The sequence below is a fragment of the Pangasianodon hypophthalmus genome, chromosome 4 (assembly GCF_027358585.1).
Source record: "Pangasianodon hypophthalmus isolate fPanHyp1 chromosome 4, fPanHyp1.pri, whole genome shotgun sequence".
NCBI lineage: Eukaryota > Metazoa > Chordata > Actinopteri > Siluriformes > Pangasiidae > Pangasianodon > Pangasianodon hypophthalmus.
The window spans coordinates 2,862,349-2,879,054 of record NC_069713.1 but is presented as its reverse complement, the minus strand read 5'-3'; the positions used below and the strand labels follow the sequence as shown (position 1 = coordinate 2,879,054).

Below are 16,706 nucleotides of genomic sequence, written 5' to 3'. Positions count from 1 at the left end.
AAATAAAAATATTGCTAACAAAGTACCATTCAAGTAAAAATTCTAAAGGACCAGGTACATAAGATTTCTTGTTTACAAAGGTTGAGATACAAGATTATCATGGCTGAATGTTAGTTTATGGCTATAAGACAACTCAAAGTGGTTATGTTTTGTTTTGTAGTGATGCATCATGTTGCTGCTTTTGACGGATGAGGTACTTCTTCAGAACTTGAAGTACAAGAGAACAATGACCGCAGTACAAAAGGTGCTGTTTGTGGTCAACAGAAACTAGTGTGTGTGTGTGTGTGTGTGTGTGTGTGTGTGTGTGTGTGTTTGTGTTGGGGGTGGAGGGGGGGTAAAGTGTTATCGTGAAGGAGGTAAAGACTGAATGATGTACAAGGTGATAGTGTGGAGTCTGAAGGTTAAGAAAGACAACAGCTTGAGATTCAAGTAAAATTTGTAAAGGTCTAGTTATATAAAATTCCTTGTTTACAAAGCGTCAGATAAGCAACTAGCATGGATGAATGTTAGTTTATGGCTATAAGACAATTTAAAGTTATTTTTTGTATCATAATAATGTGTCACGTTGCTGCTTTTGACTCTGAACAGATGAGGAACCTCTTCAGAACTTGATGTACACTTTTCTGTACAAACGTCTATAAACATTTTGTTTTCACTGACGACTTTTTGAACAAAACATGTCATCACTTCATGAATCACACAAGAGAAGATAATGAAATGAAAACTCTATAGACGTCTGTAAAAACTCTTCTCTGTCATGTATTTCCCCCTCGCACCGAGCACTGTGAGCAGAGGCGCTCAGTGCACATAAGCAGCCCACAGCACTAAGGCACACTACTCCTAAATGTCATGTTTGTTTATGGTCCACATCCTGTCTACACCCATGTCCCATCATTGGTTGTTTCTGTCATGTGTCTTGATCACTTGCACCTGCTATCAGTTTGCCCTTTAATTAGTTTGTGTATATAAACTCTCGTGTTTCTCTGTCCTGTGGGAAGTATTGTTCAGTATTTACCCGCCTGGCTTCACTAAGCCTTTTGTTTCTATGCTTGCTACTTTGTTTTCTTGAGTTCTGCTCATTCCTGATTTTCGTGTTCTGCCTTAGCCTTATAGACTCTGTTTATTCCTTGCCTGACCCTAGCCTGTTTGTTGACCTTGATTTTGGCCGAGGTTACTGGATTTGTCTGCTTGCCTCTCATTAAAGATATAACACTTTACTGCAATTGCATCGGTCTCACCTCTCCTTACATGACAGAATACTTCACTGATAACATGGATGCAGCAGGTGAGAAGAGCGTTATTTTGGGATGACCATGCCAACATTTGACACTGTAAAGTTCCCCCAGAGGATTCACCTGGACACCCCAGCTCCCTTTGAAGGCACAGAATGCCCTCCGGAAGGATTCTTGCTAAAGTGCCAATTTTATTTTGAGAGCTTGTTGGACCCCAAGCCTGAAGAGAAGCAGGGGCTGAGGTTCTTGTTGTCCTGGCTCACCAGCCAAGCCCGCCAGTGGGAGGAGCTCCCGGTTGCTGCGGGAAACTTAGGCCTAGGAAGGGTAGCCAAGTTTTTATGTCTCCTGAGAGTGGTGTATGGGTGGGCCAAGTTTAACCCTGACCTTGAAAAATTTTTGAGGATGGCCAGCCTGACGGCCAAACCCCCTCGGCTACTATACAGAAAGGAGGGCTGGAGATGAAATGGAAGCAAAGTCCACAGCAAAACTCCGTCCAGAAGTCAATGAGGCGGCTTCCCTTGCCGAGCTCCTTCCAGAAGTCAGTGAGGAGGGCTGCCTTGCTGAGCTCCATCCAGAGGCTAGTGTGGTGGCTTCCCCTGCCAAGCTCCCTCCAAAGGCCAGTGAGGTGGCCTCCCCTGCTGAGCCCCAGCCTGAGGCTGAGGCTGACGACGGGGTCTCCCCTGGGAAGCTCACTCCAGTGGCCGATGATGCAGCCTCCCATGACCTGCTCATGCCAGAGGCCGATAGCGCAGCCTCCCACACCCTGCGTCTGTTTTTTAGAATGCTGTAGGAAAGGTATTTCTGTGTGTGACAGACTTCTTACAACCTGTTGAATACAACTGGTAACATTTAACCTGGTGAATTCCAACAGCAGCTCTGAGATTGGAGAGATTGGAGGGGTTAGATTTATGTGCTTTATGTTAGATTGGGGGGGTTAGATTCTGATTGGTCAGAAGGTGTTGATGAATTTTCTATAACAGCAGCTTTGACAATAGTGCAACTGCAAATCACAGGTTTATATTAATGTGCTTGTTCTAATACGTTATCCTTTCTATGGTAACAGCTCATTCACAGGGACTCATTCCCATTTGAAACGTCTCCCCATTTTGAGGATTTCCTTGAGTTTTCAGTTGCACTGTTTGAATGGTTTCCTCACTGAGTTTCAAAATCACAGTGTCAGAGGTCATGGACATTTTTACTACAAGAAACCACCACTCAAGGACACTGCTGCTCAAGAAGTATAGAGAGTACGTACACACACACACACACACACACACACACACACACACACACACACACAGACTCAGGCAGCTCACTAATAAGAGTCGATTATTTCAGCTCCTAAATGATTCATTGCCATTTTTTCCCCTAAAAAAGACAAAGTTTGTGATATTATGACCTGTGATTGTTCTTCTTTGTCTAACTGTGGCCAAAACTCTTTCATGAAATCTTACTCTACATTCTGATTACACACTGCACCCTTCTGTTTTGTTCATTTTCTTTCTCTCTCTTTAATAAAACCATCAAATGCCAAGTCATTTTATCCAGGAAAGCAGGAATGTGTGTTTGTGTGTGCGAAGGGGGGTGGGGATTGTGTGTGTGTGTATTAGCCATATATGTTTATATTAATGCTGGCATCAAAGATGTAACAAACATTTTAAAATGTCTGAATGCAACCAATATTGTTTTCTTTTAAAATGGGAAAATGTAATTTAAAAAAGCCCTGAAATTTAAGATGCAATTTATACAGAAAAGATAAATGAATTCATGTCCACAGTCTATAGAATAAATCAGTTAAACAAGTCAAACATAGGCTCAGTTTATGTTTAAATATGAGTTATAGTAAAAAGCTCTATTCCTTCTGTCCTGCTATATAAAAAGTGCATTTGTAAAATACAGGCGCTGGTCAATTTTTTTCATGTTGTTCTGCACCCACTCGACATCGGGGTCTGCACACACAAGACGGCCGTTCTTTAGGGTAAAACTGCAGAGAGAGAAGATTTACATCAGTGTATAACTGCAATAAAGACAGAAAATCAAACACTCTCACACGTCCCAAACCTCCACGAGTATTTAAAGTTAGATTATATTACACATAACCATAAAGCAACAACGGACATGAAAATACTAACTTTTTTTTATTATTAATTGAAAATAATTAAAAATAAATGAGGGGTGAAAGCTTACATGACTCCAGGTTTTGTACACTGACGGTCTATGTCTTTATACTCTGTAATGAGTCTTACAGGGATTCGATGTGTCTGGTAACTGAAACAGCATTTATCTGGTCCACGTGCCTCTGTGTGAAAACATTTATGCATTTAGTTACATGAATAAATGTTCAGTAATAAGATATTAGGCACTTTTATTATGAGATGCCAGTTGTTGTATTGTGAATTCTGGATTGCGATTGGCCAGAAGATGTTGATTAATTTTCTATAACAGCAGCTCTGACAGTAGTGCAGGTTTATATTAATGCATTGTTCTGATACGTTATCATTTCTATAGTAACAGCTCATTCACAGGGACTTGTACAGCAGACACTCCACGGAAACAGATTAGAAAATGTGTGTAATCGTTGATATGGTGAAGTTTTCTCTAAGATGTTCATTTAACATTTATGTGTCCAGTGTCAACGCTTTGGTTTTAAAATTTGAGTTTTTCAACATCTTCAGGACAGAGGAGTTTACACTTTTCTCTGTAACATGACAAGCAGTGTTTTTTTGTCTTATTAACTTGAATAGTGAGAATAAAAGAAAAGCTGGTGAAGGAACGACTGTTTATGGCTGCTATAACATGAGTGAGAACAGGAACTAACTCTTTTCACCAACATTAAATGTAACTATAAACGGACAAAACATATGAAAGGTCATTCTTTAATAAATAAAAATTGTAACTGTTAAAAACTGCTGTGGTATAAGAAGAATAAAACACTTGGGGATGTGCTGTTATAGGAAAATAATCAACTTGAGGGTGATATCAGTAACTCTGCTTCATCACTCCACCCTGTTACTCAGTATTTTACTGTAACCGTGTGACACATACGCAGTAGTTTATTAACGCTGGTTATTTTCTGCAACCTGGTCGTCTTTTTAGGAATTTCAGCATCATTATAAACCAGGGGAGTTTAGTGATACTACTATTACTACTAATAATAATAATAATAATAATAATAATAATAATAATAATACTAATAATAATAATAATGATAAGGACAAAAAATGAGTTAAATATTGAAAAGGTGAACTTTATCTTACTGTTGGTCTTCGTGAAGGACTGAAGGCAGGCGAGAACCAGCAGAAGCAGCAGGAGAGAATGAGAGGACATGACTGATGATGGTGGTGATGATGGTCACAATGTGAACAAAATGGTTTAATTCACAGTTTAATTCACAGTTTAATTCACAGCTCAATTCACACCTTGTGCTCTCTGTTTATAAGCAGTTTCACTAACACTGTTCTGCGTGCTCAGATAGGGCGCTCTTGAATAATGATACTGTTTAAACACCACAGGTGTGGGTATAGGAAGGGGAATTATCGCTATGTTTTAAAATGATTAGTCATTATTTTTAGGGTTTTTTTTGTGCAGCTTTTCTTTATTTTGCTTGGGATTGAGGGGGCGATTGACCCAATGTCCCCGCACTGACGGCCAGACTGTTTAACAGTTTAACAGTTTCTTCCCCCAAGCCATCAGACTCCTCAATACTCAGAAACTGGACTGACAGTACACACACACACACATACACACACACTCAACACCATAACACTCCCTTTGCAATTTTACACATTTCTGTGTTTATTACCTAGATTTTTATTTTTTTTTTGCTGCTATTGTATTTATAAAATATTGTATATAATTTCTTGTCATTACTATATTCTCCGCCTGGCTGCTACCCCAATAACTGCTATGTCCACATATAGTATAAGCTTATCTGCCAAATGCTATGTCATAGTATGTTATGTTTACATTCACAGCAATTTATTATATTGTTATTCTTTTGCACTACTGTTATCCCTGATGCTTTCATACTAGAACTGTGTACTAGTCGGCACTGCACTGTCTCTTAATGTGGCTATTGTGCTGTTTTAGTAGTTACTGTACTGTCTTGTGCTGTTTGCACATGTTTGCTGCACTTTATGTAGAAATGTGTAGTCTCCTGTAGTTCTATGTTGTTTGATGTAGCACCATGGTCCTGGAGGAACGTTGTTTGGTTTCACTATGTACTGTACTATCTGTATATGGTTGAAACGACAATAACACTTGACTTGACATTAGCTCCATGTCAGGGGGACAAGGAAGGTGGGGAGGGATTCCCCTCTAGGATTTCCCCTTGGAGCAGTTGGGCAAAAAGATCCTGAGGCATAGCTTCAACCAAGTGAGAGTAATCGACGGTCAGCAAGTTCAGCCTAATGTTGCGATATCCCACCCAAGTATAGGATATATTGAGTGACATCGACACTCAAACTAAGGAGGAGATGACCCAGTTGTTAGTTTCGATGTGCCGCAGAGAGCTCCTGTTCCATGCAGCTCATCATAATCCCATGGCTGGGCAACTGGGCCAAGATAAAAAAAACTCAACCGTCCAATGGCTTATTTTTATTTGCCGGGCATTCGTGGCAATGTTTGCAGGTGGCGTGATCCTGAAAGAGATCCTGACTGACCAGGGCACTATGGTCAAATCACAGACACTTTGTGAACTGTAGGAATTAATGTAATTAAATTGATTTGCACCATTGTGGGCTGGTCGAACACTTATTCAAATACTTAAAAATATGATTCGTAAGTTTGTTGACAATGATGCATGGAATTGGGATATGTGGCTTGAGCCCCTGTTATTTGCAGTATGAGAGGTCCCACAAGCCTTGCGGCATCTTAACTGAGTTGCACCCTCATCCAAGGGCGCAAGCTTTGCGGCATCTTAACTGTCAGTAGTGGAAATTGGGAGGAGGGACCTTCTAGTAGCAAAAACAAAATTCAATACGTTCTTGACCTGACACCAAAACTCCGCACTCTTGTGCAATTAACACAGAATTTGTTACAGGCATAGGAATGTCAATCCCGGCTGTACAACAGGGGTACTCGGCTATGGGAATTTGCACCGGGTCATAAAGTGCTCGTTTTAGTGGCAAGGACCCTTTGAGGTCACACGGCTATTCCGGAGAAGTCAACTATGTGGTCAGGTGAAAGGATAGAGGTGATGCACTTCAAGCATACCACCACAGTCTCCTTAAACCATGGAGCGAAGCGGTTCCTGTGGCTCTGGCAAAGGTGGTTTCCGAGAGGGAGGAGCTGGGACTGGAGGTAAGTCTAAAAACTGGAGCCCCATTCCCCAGTGGAGACCATCCATGTGATGGTCAAGAGTCAGTATCAAAAGTATGTGGACCATACTGTGTGTGTGTGTGTGTGTCTGTGTGTCTCTGTGTGTATATATTTTTATTAAAGAGAACGTGATTCATCAGATGAGGCCACTGCAATGCTCACATGCCCATTGTAGGTTTGATAACAAGGCCTAAGTAAATGTGGCCTGTTAGCTAAAATGAGGTCGACATGCCTAGAGCAAGCTGTAAGCATACCTAAAACACACAGTGAGCTACAAATGTGTGGCAAATGAAAGGAAACGCAGTAGCTCTGACATGCTGTGTAGGGCTTTTTTTTTTTTATTTTGTCATCTTTACTTGCCACTTACACATTATAGCACAGTGAAATTCTTTCCTTCATGTATCCCAGCTTCTTAGGAAGCTTGTTAGGAAGCTGGGGTCAGAGCACAAGGACAGCCATGATACGGCACCCCTGGAGCAGATACGGTTAAGGGCCTTACCTTTATTCTGTGAAGGGCTTGACAATGCTGGGATCTGAACTCACAACCTTCTGAACTACCACTCCTCATATCAAGTATTGAAGCTGAAGCTATTCTGGTGGCTTAAAGCCATAGTAACACACTTACTGGTTTTATTTTATTTTATTTTATTTTATTTTATTTTATTTTATTTTATTTTATTTGTTTTGTTTTGTTTTGTTTTGTTTTGTTTTGCCTTTAACTGTGACCCCCCTGTATCTTTTAGTGATCTAGGCAAATTGACAACTTTTTCCAAACACCAAACTCTCTTCTGTTTGCCTGATGCAGCCTGCTGCATTAATATCAATGGACAGCAGGTGGGGCCAGTTTAACACAAGAATATTTACTACTGTAATTGAATTTTAAAGTCTAGATTGTTTTTAGTTTAGTTTTGTTTTTTGTACAACTTCTGCTAATGTGATATAGTCTATTTTAAGGATAAACACATTTAAAATAAATATCTGAATGTGTATGAGTCTAGCACAGACTCTGATTCTTTGATTAATAAGTAAGGAATAAATCTCTGTGTGTAATGGAGTAGTTAATGTTACCATTCTGAAGCACATGTCAAAGTGTTTTGCTCCTCATACACTATAGCAATTTGCCAATGATTTTTTTTTATTTATTAAAGAACAATACATCATACTTTTTATTGGTATATAGTTACAACAGGAAAGTTAGTTAGCAGCTATAAACAGTCATTCCCTCACCTGCCTCTCTTTTTCCTCTTTAATGAAGTTAAAAAAAATGCACCTTGTCATGTTACCGAGAAACCACATGGTGTGAACTCCTCTGTCCTGAAGATGTCAGAAAACCTAATGTTACAACTTTACCTCTGACTGTTACAAAGCACTGACACTGGCGACTCTTTCCATAAATAAACATCTCCTTATGGAAAACTTCACCATATCAACTATTACATTTTTTTTATATGTGGATTGGCCACCGTACAAGTCCCTGTAAATGAACTGTTACTATAGAAATGATAATGTATTAGAACAAGTGCAGCAGCTGCGCTACTCTCAGAGCTGCTGTTGTATAAATTGAAATAAGCTTGGATAGATCCATATGTAGAAATAATGAAATTATTATCGCAAAAATAACAGCGGCATTTTACAGCTTGTGGTTCAGGGCATTTTCACCTCCAAAAGATGCTGAGCTTTGTTTTAAGATTTGCACACTAGATGGACAGTGATAGACAGTGAAGCATTTTGTACAGAAAAGCACCACAGGAAATTCATTCCTTCTCTTTTTTAGGAAATAATTTTATTTTCTTTTTATTCTTAGAATCTTCTATTCTTAATAATTTTTTCTATCTATATGTATGTTTCTGTATCCATCAGTTTATGTACATAGAAATGTTGAGGATGTGAACTTCTGTATTGTCTCATAATACAGTGATTATTTATTGACCTTAATTCTTCTAATGTTTTTCACAAGCAATAGCCATAGTCTTTTTAGGTATGTATATGTATTTATTTGCTTGTGTGTTTGTTTGTTTGTTTAAGTAAATAACTTTTTTATTATCTTTTTATTAAGCATCTCTATCAAAGATAACATTATTGTGCAATATTATTATTACGTGATATTATCATTCTTTTAATGCAACCAACATTGTTTTCCTTTAAATGTGAAAATGTGACTTAAAAAAAACAGAAACAAAGGCATAATTGAAAATTATGCCTTTTTAATTGAAAATATCCTTTAATATATATATATATATATATATATATATATATATATATATATATATTTTTTTTTTTTTTTTTTTTTAATTGACAGTATCCTCCTGTAGGGTAAAACTGCAATAAAAACAAAAAAATCAAGTACTTTCACATAGTAATTGGTCGTCATAACTTATCATAATATAAATTTAAAGAGTAACAACTGCTTGAAAACTTACATGGCTCCAGCTTTTGGATGTTCATACACTTTAATAAATTTTACAGTTATTGGATTCTTCTAGTATGTGAAGCAATACACATCTGCTCCAGTTGCACCTGTGTGAAAACATTGATGCATTCATTTATCAATCATGCCTTAGCACTCTGATTAAATGTTTACTAAATGATTAAATACATGAGCTGCTCTAATAGCAGGTACATGTTAAATTTCAAGGCAGTATTGCATTCTGCTTACTGAGTGGTTATAAGCTGTTGATTCATTTTCTATAAAAGCAGCTCAGAATTTAGTGCAGCTGCAAATCACATTTTTTTTTAGGTTTTTTAATCCAGTGAGGTGGAGCATCCGCCATAAAAGTGAATGAGCCGTTAGAGTATCTACACTTTGTAACAGTCAGAAGTAAAGCTGTAACTTTAAGGTTTCTGACATCTTCAGAACTGAGAAGTTTATGCTTTGCTGTTTCTTGGTAACATGACACACTGCCTCTTCTTATTAACTTTAAAAAATCTTTAAAAAAAAATTCTTATTATATAAGTACAAAGTGAAAAGACATTGAGTACATTTGAAGTGGATATATGCACTAGAAGTATATTAACTAAGAAAAACAAAAGTGTCTTAATACTTCTTTCTCCTCACTGTAGACGCTCACTGTTTCCCCACTATATACACTACTAACAAGATACCACTATACATACTCCTTTACTAACACTATACCACTATACATACTCCTATACTAATACTATACCACTATACATACTCCTATACTAACACTATACCACTATACATACTCCTATACTAACACTGTACCACTATACATACTCCTATACTAACACTATACCACTATACATACTCCTATACTAACACTATACCACTATACAAACACTATACCACTATAGATGCTCCTATACTAACACTGTACCACTATACATACTCCTATACTAACTCTATACCACTATACAAACACTATACCACTATAGATGCTCCTATACTAACACTGTACCACTATACATACTCCTATACTAACTCTATACCACTATACATACTCCTATACTAACACTATACCACTATACATACTCCTATACTAACACTATACCACTATACATACTCCTATACTAACTCTATACCACTATACATACTCCTATACTAACACTATACCACTATACATACTCCTATACTAACACTATACCACTATACATACTCCTATACTAACACTATACCACTATACATACTCCTATACTAACTCTATACCACTATACATACTCCTATACTAACACTATGCCACTGTAGATACTCCTATACTAACAATATACCACTATACCTACTCCTATACTAACTCTATACCACTACAGATATTTCTATACTAACACGATACCACCATTGTAGAAAATACCATATTATACTAAAACTATACAACCACAGACATTCCCCTACAGCTATAGATAATAGAATATAATAAATGACACTATAATGGACACTAATAAAAATACGAAAATGCAAACAGAAACTGTATGCACTGTATGATTAATTCACTTACCTACAATATTTGATGAGGCAGGAGAATGTGTCTTGTCAGACTCTGTTTAAAACAATAAAATATAATATTAATTTTAACAGGTAACTTAACACTTATGCCAACATATATTAAAACTACACAACTGTCTATACTACTATACTAACACTATACCACTGTAGATACTACACTGCTGTACTTTGGGCTGATTTATACTTCTGTGAGTGTGTATCTGGGACTAGGACAGGACGTCATGCGAGGATGCTTACACGTCTCCATACTTGCATATAACCTGAGTGTGTCGACTAGGGGCTATTGTCACATGAACCACACCAGAATTTAGGGAATTACACAGGAAAGAAGAGCCTAAACAAAAGTTCTGTGTTTCACTGTAGGTATAATAAATAGAAGAAATCACAGACATAACTTGCTGCGAAAAAAATAATAAATACTTGCGTGATTCATTACCAAGTGAATTCCCATTCAGAAAAAAAAAACCATTTATGGAGTGTTTTCACTCGTCTGTATTCAGCAGTATCATTGGCTTTTGTATCGAACCACTTCAATTTAACAAGTTTTTAAAACCAAAACTAATAGCAATCATAGCATGAAGATGCTTTAGATTTTAATTAAATTAAGTTGCCGTCACCTATATTGTGTTTTTTCTGGGAATCCATTAGAAGAAAAATTAATAAAAATGGCTACACACAACACAGACACACATTAAAAAATTAATAGTGACAAAATAAATTACCCGGTTCGTCTGTGTAATCCTGTTGAGCTGGATGACTTGTAGCTAAAACAGAAAACAGCAAAAATTTGCTCACAGAGATACCACATGAAACTCAACACAGGTTGTGAGGTGGTAACACTATCCACTAAGCTACTGTGCAGCCTTATTGGTTTATATACCGTATAATATGCAGACCTGCCTACCTTTACCATTTTGCATAGAGTTTATTTAACATCAGAGTTAAATAAAGCAGGCAGCTGAGACAATCGACTGATTAATCTGGAATGATTGAAAGTTGCATGGTTGTCTCGAACTCTCTGATATTAGCTGACCCCCTGGAAGACTCACCCCTATATATATATATATATATATATATATATATATATATATATATATATATATATATATATATATATATATATATATATATATGATTCATTCATTTACATTCTGTATTGGGTAAGGCAGTAGTAACAGGCTCTAGTTGAAACAATATAAGATCTTATTAGTCTTAACAAGTAATTTAGCCCTTATAGCAACATATACCAATACAATACAACTGTCTATACTACTATACTAACACCATGCCACTATAGATACCACGTACTAACATATTAACATTATACTATAAAAGTAATACTACATCACTATATATACTAATATTCCACTATTTATATTATTATAATACTAAAGATAATACTGTACCATGTATACTAATGTAGGTTCTACCATAATAACACTATACAACTGTAGATTCTACTATGCCACTGCAGATAAAACTATACTATCCTAACACTCTAGACATTCCTATACAACTACAGATATTAGAGTACAATGAAGTATACTACTATTGATACTAATATAAATACTAATATATAAACAGAAATATTTTATATCTGATTAATTTACTTACGTTCTGTATTGGTTGAGGCAGTAGAAACTGGATTGTCAGGCTCTGGTTGAAACAATAAAACTCATATTAAACTTAACAGGTAATTTAACCCTTATACCAACATATACTAACACTATAAATACTACTATAGATATTCCTATACAATTATAGATATTAGAGTACAATAAACTATACAACTTCAGATACTAATATCAATAATAATATACAAACAGTAATACTGTATATATGATTAATTCTCTTACTGTTTCTACAGGTTGAGGGAGGAGGAACTGGGCTGTCAGGCTCTGATTGAAACAATAAAAGATCATATTAAACTTAACAGGTAATTTAACCCTTATACAAACACATACTAAAACCATACAACTGTCTATACTCCTACACTAACACCTAAAGACAATAGATACTTCTATACCAACACCTTAACATTATAGATACTACAATACTAATATTATACCACTATAGATACTCATATACTAACACTAACACTATAAATACTACTACACTAACACTACACTAAGACTGTAACACTATAAATACTACCATAGATATTCCTATACAATTATAGATATTAGAGTACTATAAACCGTATTGGGTAAGGCAGTAGAAACTGGCTCTAGTTGAAACAATATATCTTATCTTATTAATCTTAACAAGTAATTTAGCCCTTATAGCAACATATACCAAAACAATACAACTGTCTATACTAATATACTAACATTATACTACTGTGGATACTACTATGCTAACACCATGCCACTATAGATACCACATACTAACATGTTAACATTATACTATAAAAGTAATACTATACCTCTATATATACTGCAGGTAAAACTATACTATCCTAACACTCTAGACATTCCTATACTACTATAGATATTAGAGTACAATGAAGAATACTACTATTGATACTAATATAAATACTAATATACAAACAGAAATATTTCATATCTGATTAATTTACTTACGTTCTGTATTGGTTGAGGCAGTAGAAACTGGCTCGGTAATAGTAACAGGCTCTGGTTCAAACAAAGAAGATCATATTAAATTTAAGAGGTAATTTAACCCTTATACCAACATATACTAACACTATAAATACTACTATAGATATTCCTATACAATTATAGATATTAGAGTACAAAAAACTATACAACTTTAGATACTAATATAAGTAGTAATATGCGAACAGAAATTCTGTATATATGATTAATTCTCTTACTGTTTCTACTAGTTGAGGGAGAAGGAACTGGGTTGTCAGGCTCTGATTGAAACAATTAAAAGATAATATTAAACTTAACAGGTAATTTAACCCTTATACAAACACATACTAAAACCATACAACTGTCTATACTCCTACACTAACACCTAAAGACAATAAATACTTCTATACCAACACCTTAACATTATAGATTTTACAATACTAATATTATACAACTATAGATACTCATATACTAACAATAACACTATAAATACTACTACACTAACACTACACTAAGACTGTAACACTATAAATACTACCATAGATATTCCTATACAATTATAGATATTAGAGTACTATAAACCGTATTGGGTAAGGCAGTAGAAACTGGCTGGGTAGTTTAAACAGGCTTTAGTTGAAACAATATAAGATCTTATTAATCTTAACAAGTAATTTAACCCTTATAGCAACATATACCAAAACAATACAACTGTCTATACTACTATACTAACACTATACTACTGTGGATACTACTATGCTAACACCATGCCACTATAGATACCACGTACTAACATATTAACATTATACTATAAAAGTAATACTATACCTCTATATATACTGCAGGTAAAACTATACTATCCTAACACTCTAGACAGTCCTATACTACTATAGATATTAGAGTACAATGAAGTATACTACTATTGATACTAAAATAAATACTAATATACAAACAGAAATATTTCATATCTGATTAATTTACTTACGTTCTGTATTGGTTGAGGCAGTAGAAACTGGCTCGGTAATAGTAACAGGCTCTGGTTCAAACAAAGAAGATCATGTTAAATTTAAGAGGTAATTTAACCCTTATACCAACATATACTAACACTATAAATACTACTGTAGATATTTCTATACAATTATAGATATTAGAGTACAATAAACTATACAACTTTAGATATTAATATAAATAGTAATATACAAACAGAAATACTGTATATATGATTAATTCACTTACTGTTTCTACTAGTTGAGGGAGGAGGAACTGGGTTGTCAGGCTCTGATTGAAACAATTAAAAGATAATATTAAACTTAACAGGTAATTTAACCCTTATACAAACACATACTAAAACCATACAACTGTCTATACTCCTACACTAACACCTAAAGACAATAGATACTTCTATACCAACACCTTAACATTATAGATTTTACAATACTAATATTATACCACTATAGATACTCATATACTAACACTAACACTATAAATACTACTACACTAACACTACACTAAGACTGTAACACTATAAATACTACCATAGATATTCCTATACAATTATAGATATTAGATTACTATAAACGATACTACTTTAGATACTAACATAAATAGTAATATACAAACAGAAATACTGTATTTATGATTAATTCTCTTACTGTTTCTACTGGTTGAGGGAGGAGGAATTGGATTGTCAGGCTCTGATTGAATCAATAAAAGATCATATTAAATTTAACAGGTAATTTAACCCTTATACAAACACATACTAAAACCATACAACTGTCTATACTTCTATACTAGCACCTTAACATTATAGATACTACAATACTAATATTATACCACTATAGACACCATTATACTAACATAAATACTAACAAGTAAATAGAAATACTGTATATCTGAACAGTTTTCTTAAATTCTTTTATGGCTGAGGCAGTAGGAACTGGTTTTTCAGGCTCTGATTAAAACACTAAAAGATCATCTTAATCTTGATGGATAATTTAACCCTTATACAGACATTTAACCAAAACCAGTTACAGAAAGTGATACATAAAAGGATATTTTTTAAAGGAATATTAATTTTGTTATTTATGGAGAGAGGATTACCCACCTTCAGGTTGGACCCAGCTTCTAAACGAGCCCTTGTCAATTGTTTTCATGATGTTCTGCACCCACTCAACTCTGGGATCTGCACAGACATGGCGACCGCGCTTTAGCGTGAAACTACAGAGGAGAGAGAAGATTTAGGTCAGTTTAAAACTGCAATAAAAACAGAAAATAAAACACTCTCACGCATCACAAACCTCCAAAATTATTTTAAGTTATATTCTAATAAATTTATATGATATTTTATACAACCATAAAGCAATGATTTACATGGAAAAACTATAATTTACTTAATATTCATTATTAAAATGAAATAAGGGTTTGAAAACATACATGACTCCAGGTTTTGGACACTGACGCCGGTCTGTTTCTTTATACCCTGTAATGAGTCTTGCATGGATTGGATGTGGCTGGTATTTGAAACAGCATTCATATAGTGCCATTGCATCTGTGTGAAAACATTTATGCATTTATTTATCAATCGTGGTTTAGCACTCTGATTAAATGTTCACTAAGTAATTTTTTAAAAATGAAATGCTTTTTTTTCTGGTATATTTTGAATACCTAAGTGTTGTTCTAGATTCTGGATTCTGATTGGTCAGAAGGTGCTGATTAATTTTCTGTAATAGCACCTCTAACAGTAGCGCAGCTGCAAATTTCAGGTTTCTTTTTATGTTTTTTTACTTTTTTAATCCATTTATGAGGAGCGTCCACTATACATGTCCCTGTGAATGAGCTGTTACAGTGTCAGTGGTTTCTAAAAGTCAGAGGTAAATCTGTAACTTGTCAAGTTGAGTTTTTTTTTTACTTACGAATTTCGAGAGAGAAAAAAAGAGAGGCTTGTAACTGTTTAAAGCTGCTATAACATTGTTTCACAGATGTTCAACATTAACGATAACTATAAATTGTTGGCACATTGCTGTGGTATAAGAGAAATGAAACACTTGGGGATGCACTGTCTTAGGAAAATAATCAACTTTGGGGTTGTAAACAGTAACTCTGCTTTATCACACCACCCCATCACTTAGTGCTTTACTGCAACAGCAACACACACTGTTTCTTAACGTTGGTTATTTTCAACAATAAGAACAGAAAACTATGTAAAAACGTCAAAAAGTGAACTTTATCTTACACAGTTGTGCAGTTGTGAAGAACTGAAGGTAGAAGAGAACCAGCAGAACCAGCAGGAGAGAACGAGAGGACATGGTGGTGTTGATGGTGATGATGATGGTGATGATGATGATGGTGATGATGGTGATGTGAACACAATCGTATTAATGCAGGTATCACCTCAGCACTCAACTTATGAGAGGAATGGGAGAGTGTGGTTTGGGTCGAGGGGCCACAAGATGTTCCACTTTCGCTAAGAGATGAAAAACCACACCTCTTCCACAGGAAATCAGCTGTGGTTTTCAGTTAACCTGAGACAGACACGAGCAGCATTTAACACTTCACAGCCAAACTTATAACTCACTTTTCATACAATAAAATAAATATAAACAA

General features: G+C 35.3%; 2 protein-coding genes across 2 annotated transcripts; both read right to left on the bottom strand.

Moving 5' to 3' along the window:
* Window positions 1-2,647: 2,647 nt before the first annotated feature.
* LOC128318081 (C-C motif chemokine 3-like) lies at window positions 2,648-4,559 on the bottom strand. The gene is made up of 3 exons (XM_053233052.1): window positions 4,490-4,559; window positions 3,420-3,531; window positions 2,648-3,216 (listed from the first exon to the last, which is right to left on the bottom strand). The coding sequence occupies exons 1-3, from the start codon at window positions 4,557-4,559 to the stop codon at window positions 3,102-3,104; spliced, it is 297 nt and encodes a 98-aa protein (XP_053089027.1). The 3' UTR covers window positions 2,648-3,101.
* A 4,300-nt stretch (window positions 4,560-8,859) lies between these two features.
* On the bottom strand, window positions 8,860-16,432 carry LOC117595726 (C-C motif chemokine 2-like). Its single transcript, XM_053233232.1, has 11 exons — window positions 16,336-16,432; window positions 15,537-15,651; window positions 15,208-15,320; window positions 14,089-14,139; window positions 13,346-13,387; window positions 13,095-13,145; window positions 12,369-12,410; window positions 12,127-12,168; window positions 11,235-11,276; window positions 10,505-10,546; window positions 8,860-9,068 (listed from the first exon to the last, which is right to left on the bottom strand). Exons 1-11 carry the CDS (start codon window positions 16,406-16,408, stop codon window positions 9,031-9,033), a joined length of 651 nt encoding a protein of 216 aa, XP_053089207.1. The 5' UTR covers window positions 16,409-16,432; the 3' UTR covers window positions 8,860-9,030.
* Window positions 16,433-16,706: the final 274 nt, after the last annotated feature.

Excerpts from the sequence above, each read along its gene's own strand:
- LOC128318081 (XM_053233052.1), bottom strand. The coding sequence starts at position 4,559 with ATGTCCTCTCATTCTCTCCTGCTGCTTCTGCTGGTTCTCGCCTGCCTT. Across the intron at positions 3,532-4,489 it reads GTCCTTCACGAAGACCAACA|AGGCACGTGGACCAGATAAA; the intron begins GTAAGATAAAGT and ends GTTTTCACACAG. Across the intron at positions 3,217-3,419 it reads TGTACAAAACCTGGAGTCAT|TTTTACCCTAAAGAACGGCC; the intron begins GTAAGCTTTCAC and ends CTCTCTCTGCAG.
- LOC117595726 (XM_053233232.1), bottom strand. The coding sequence starts at position 16,408 with ATGTCCTCTCGTTCTCTCCTGCTGGTTCTGCTGGTTCTCTTCTACCTT. Across the intron at positions 14,140-15,207 it reads AAGCTGGGTCCAACCTGAAG|AGCCTGTTACTATTACCGAG; the intron begins GTGGGTAATCCT and ends TGTTTGAACCAG. Across the intron at positions 11,277-12,126 it reads TGCCTCAACCAATACAGAAC|CTACAAGTCATCCAGCTCAA; the intron begins GTAAGTAAATTA and ends TTTCTGTTTTAG.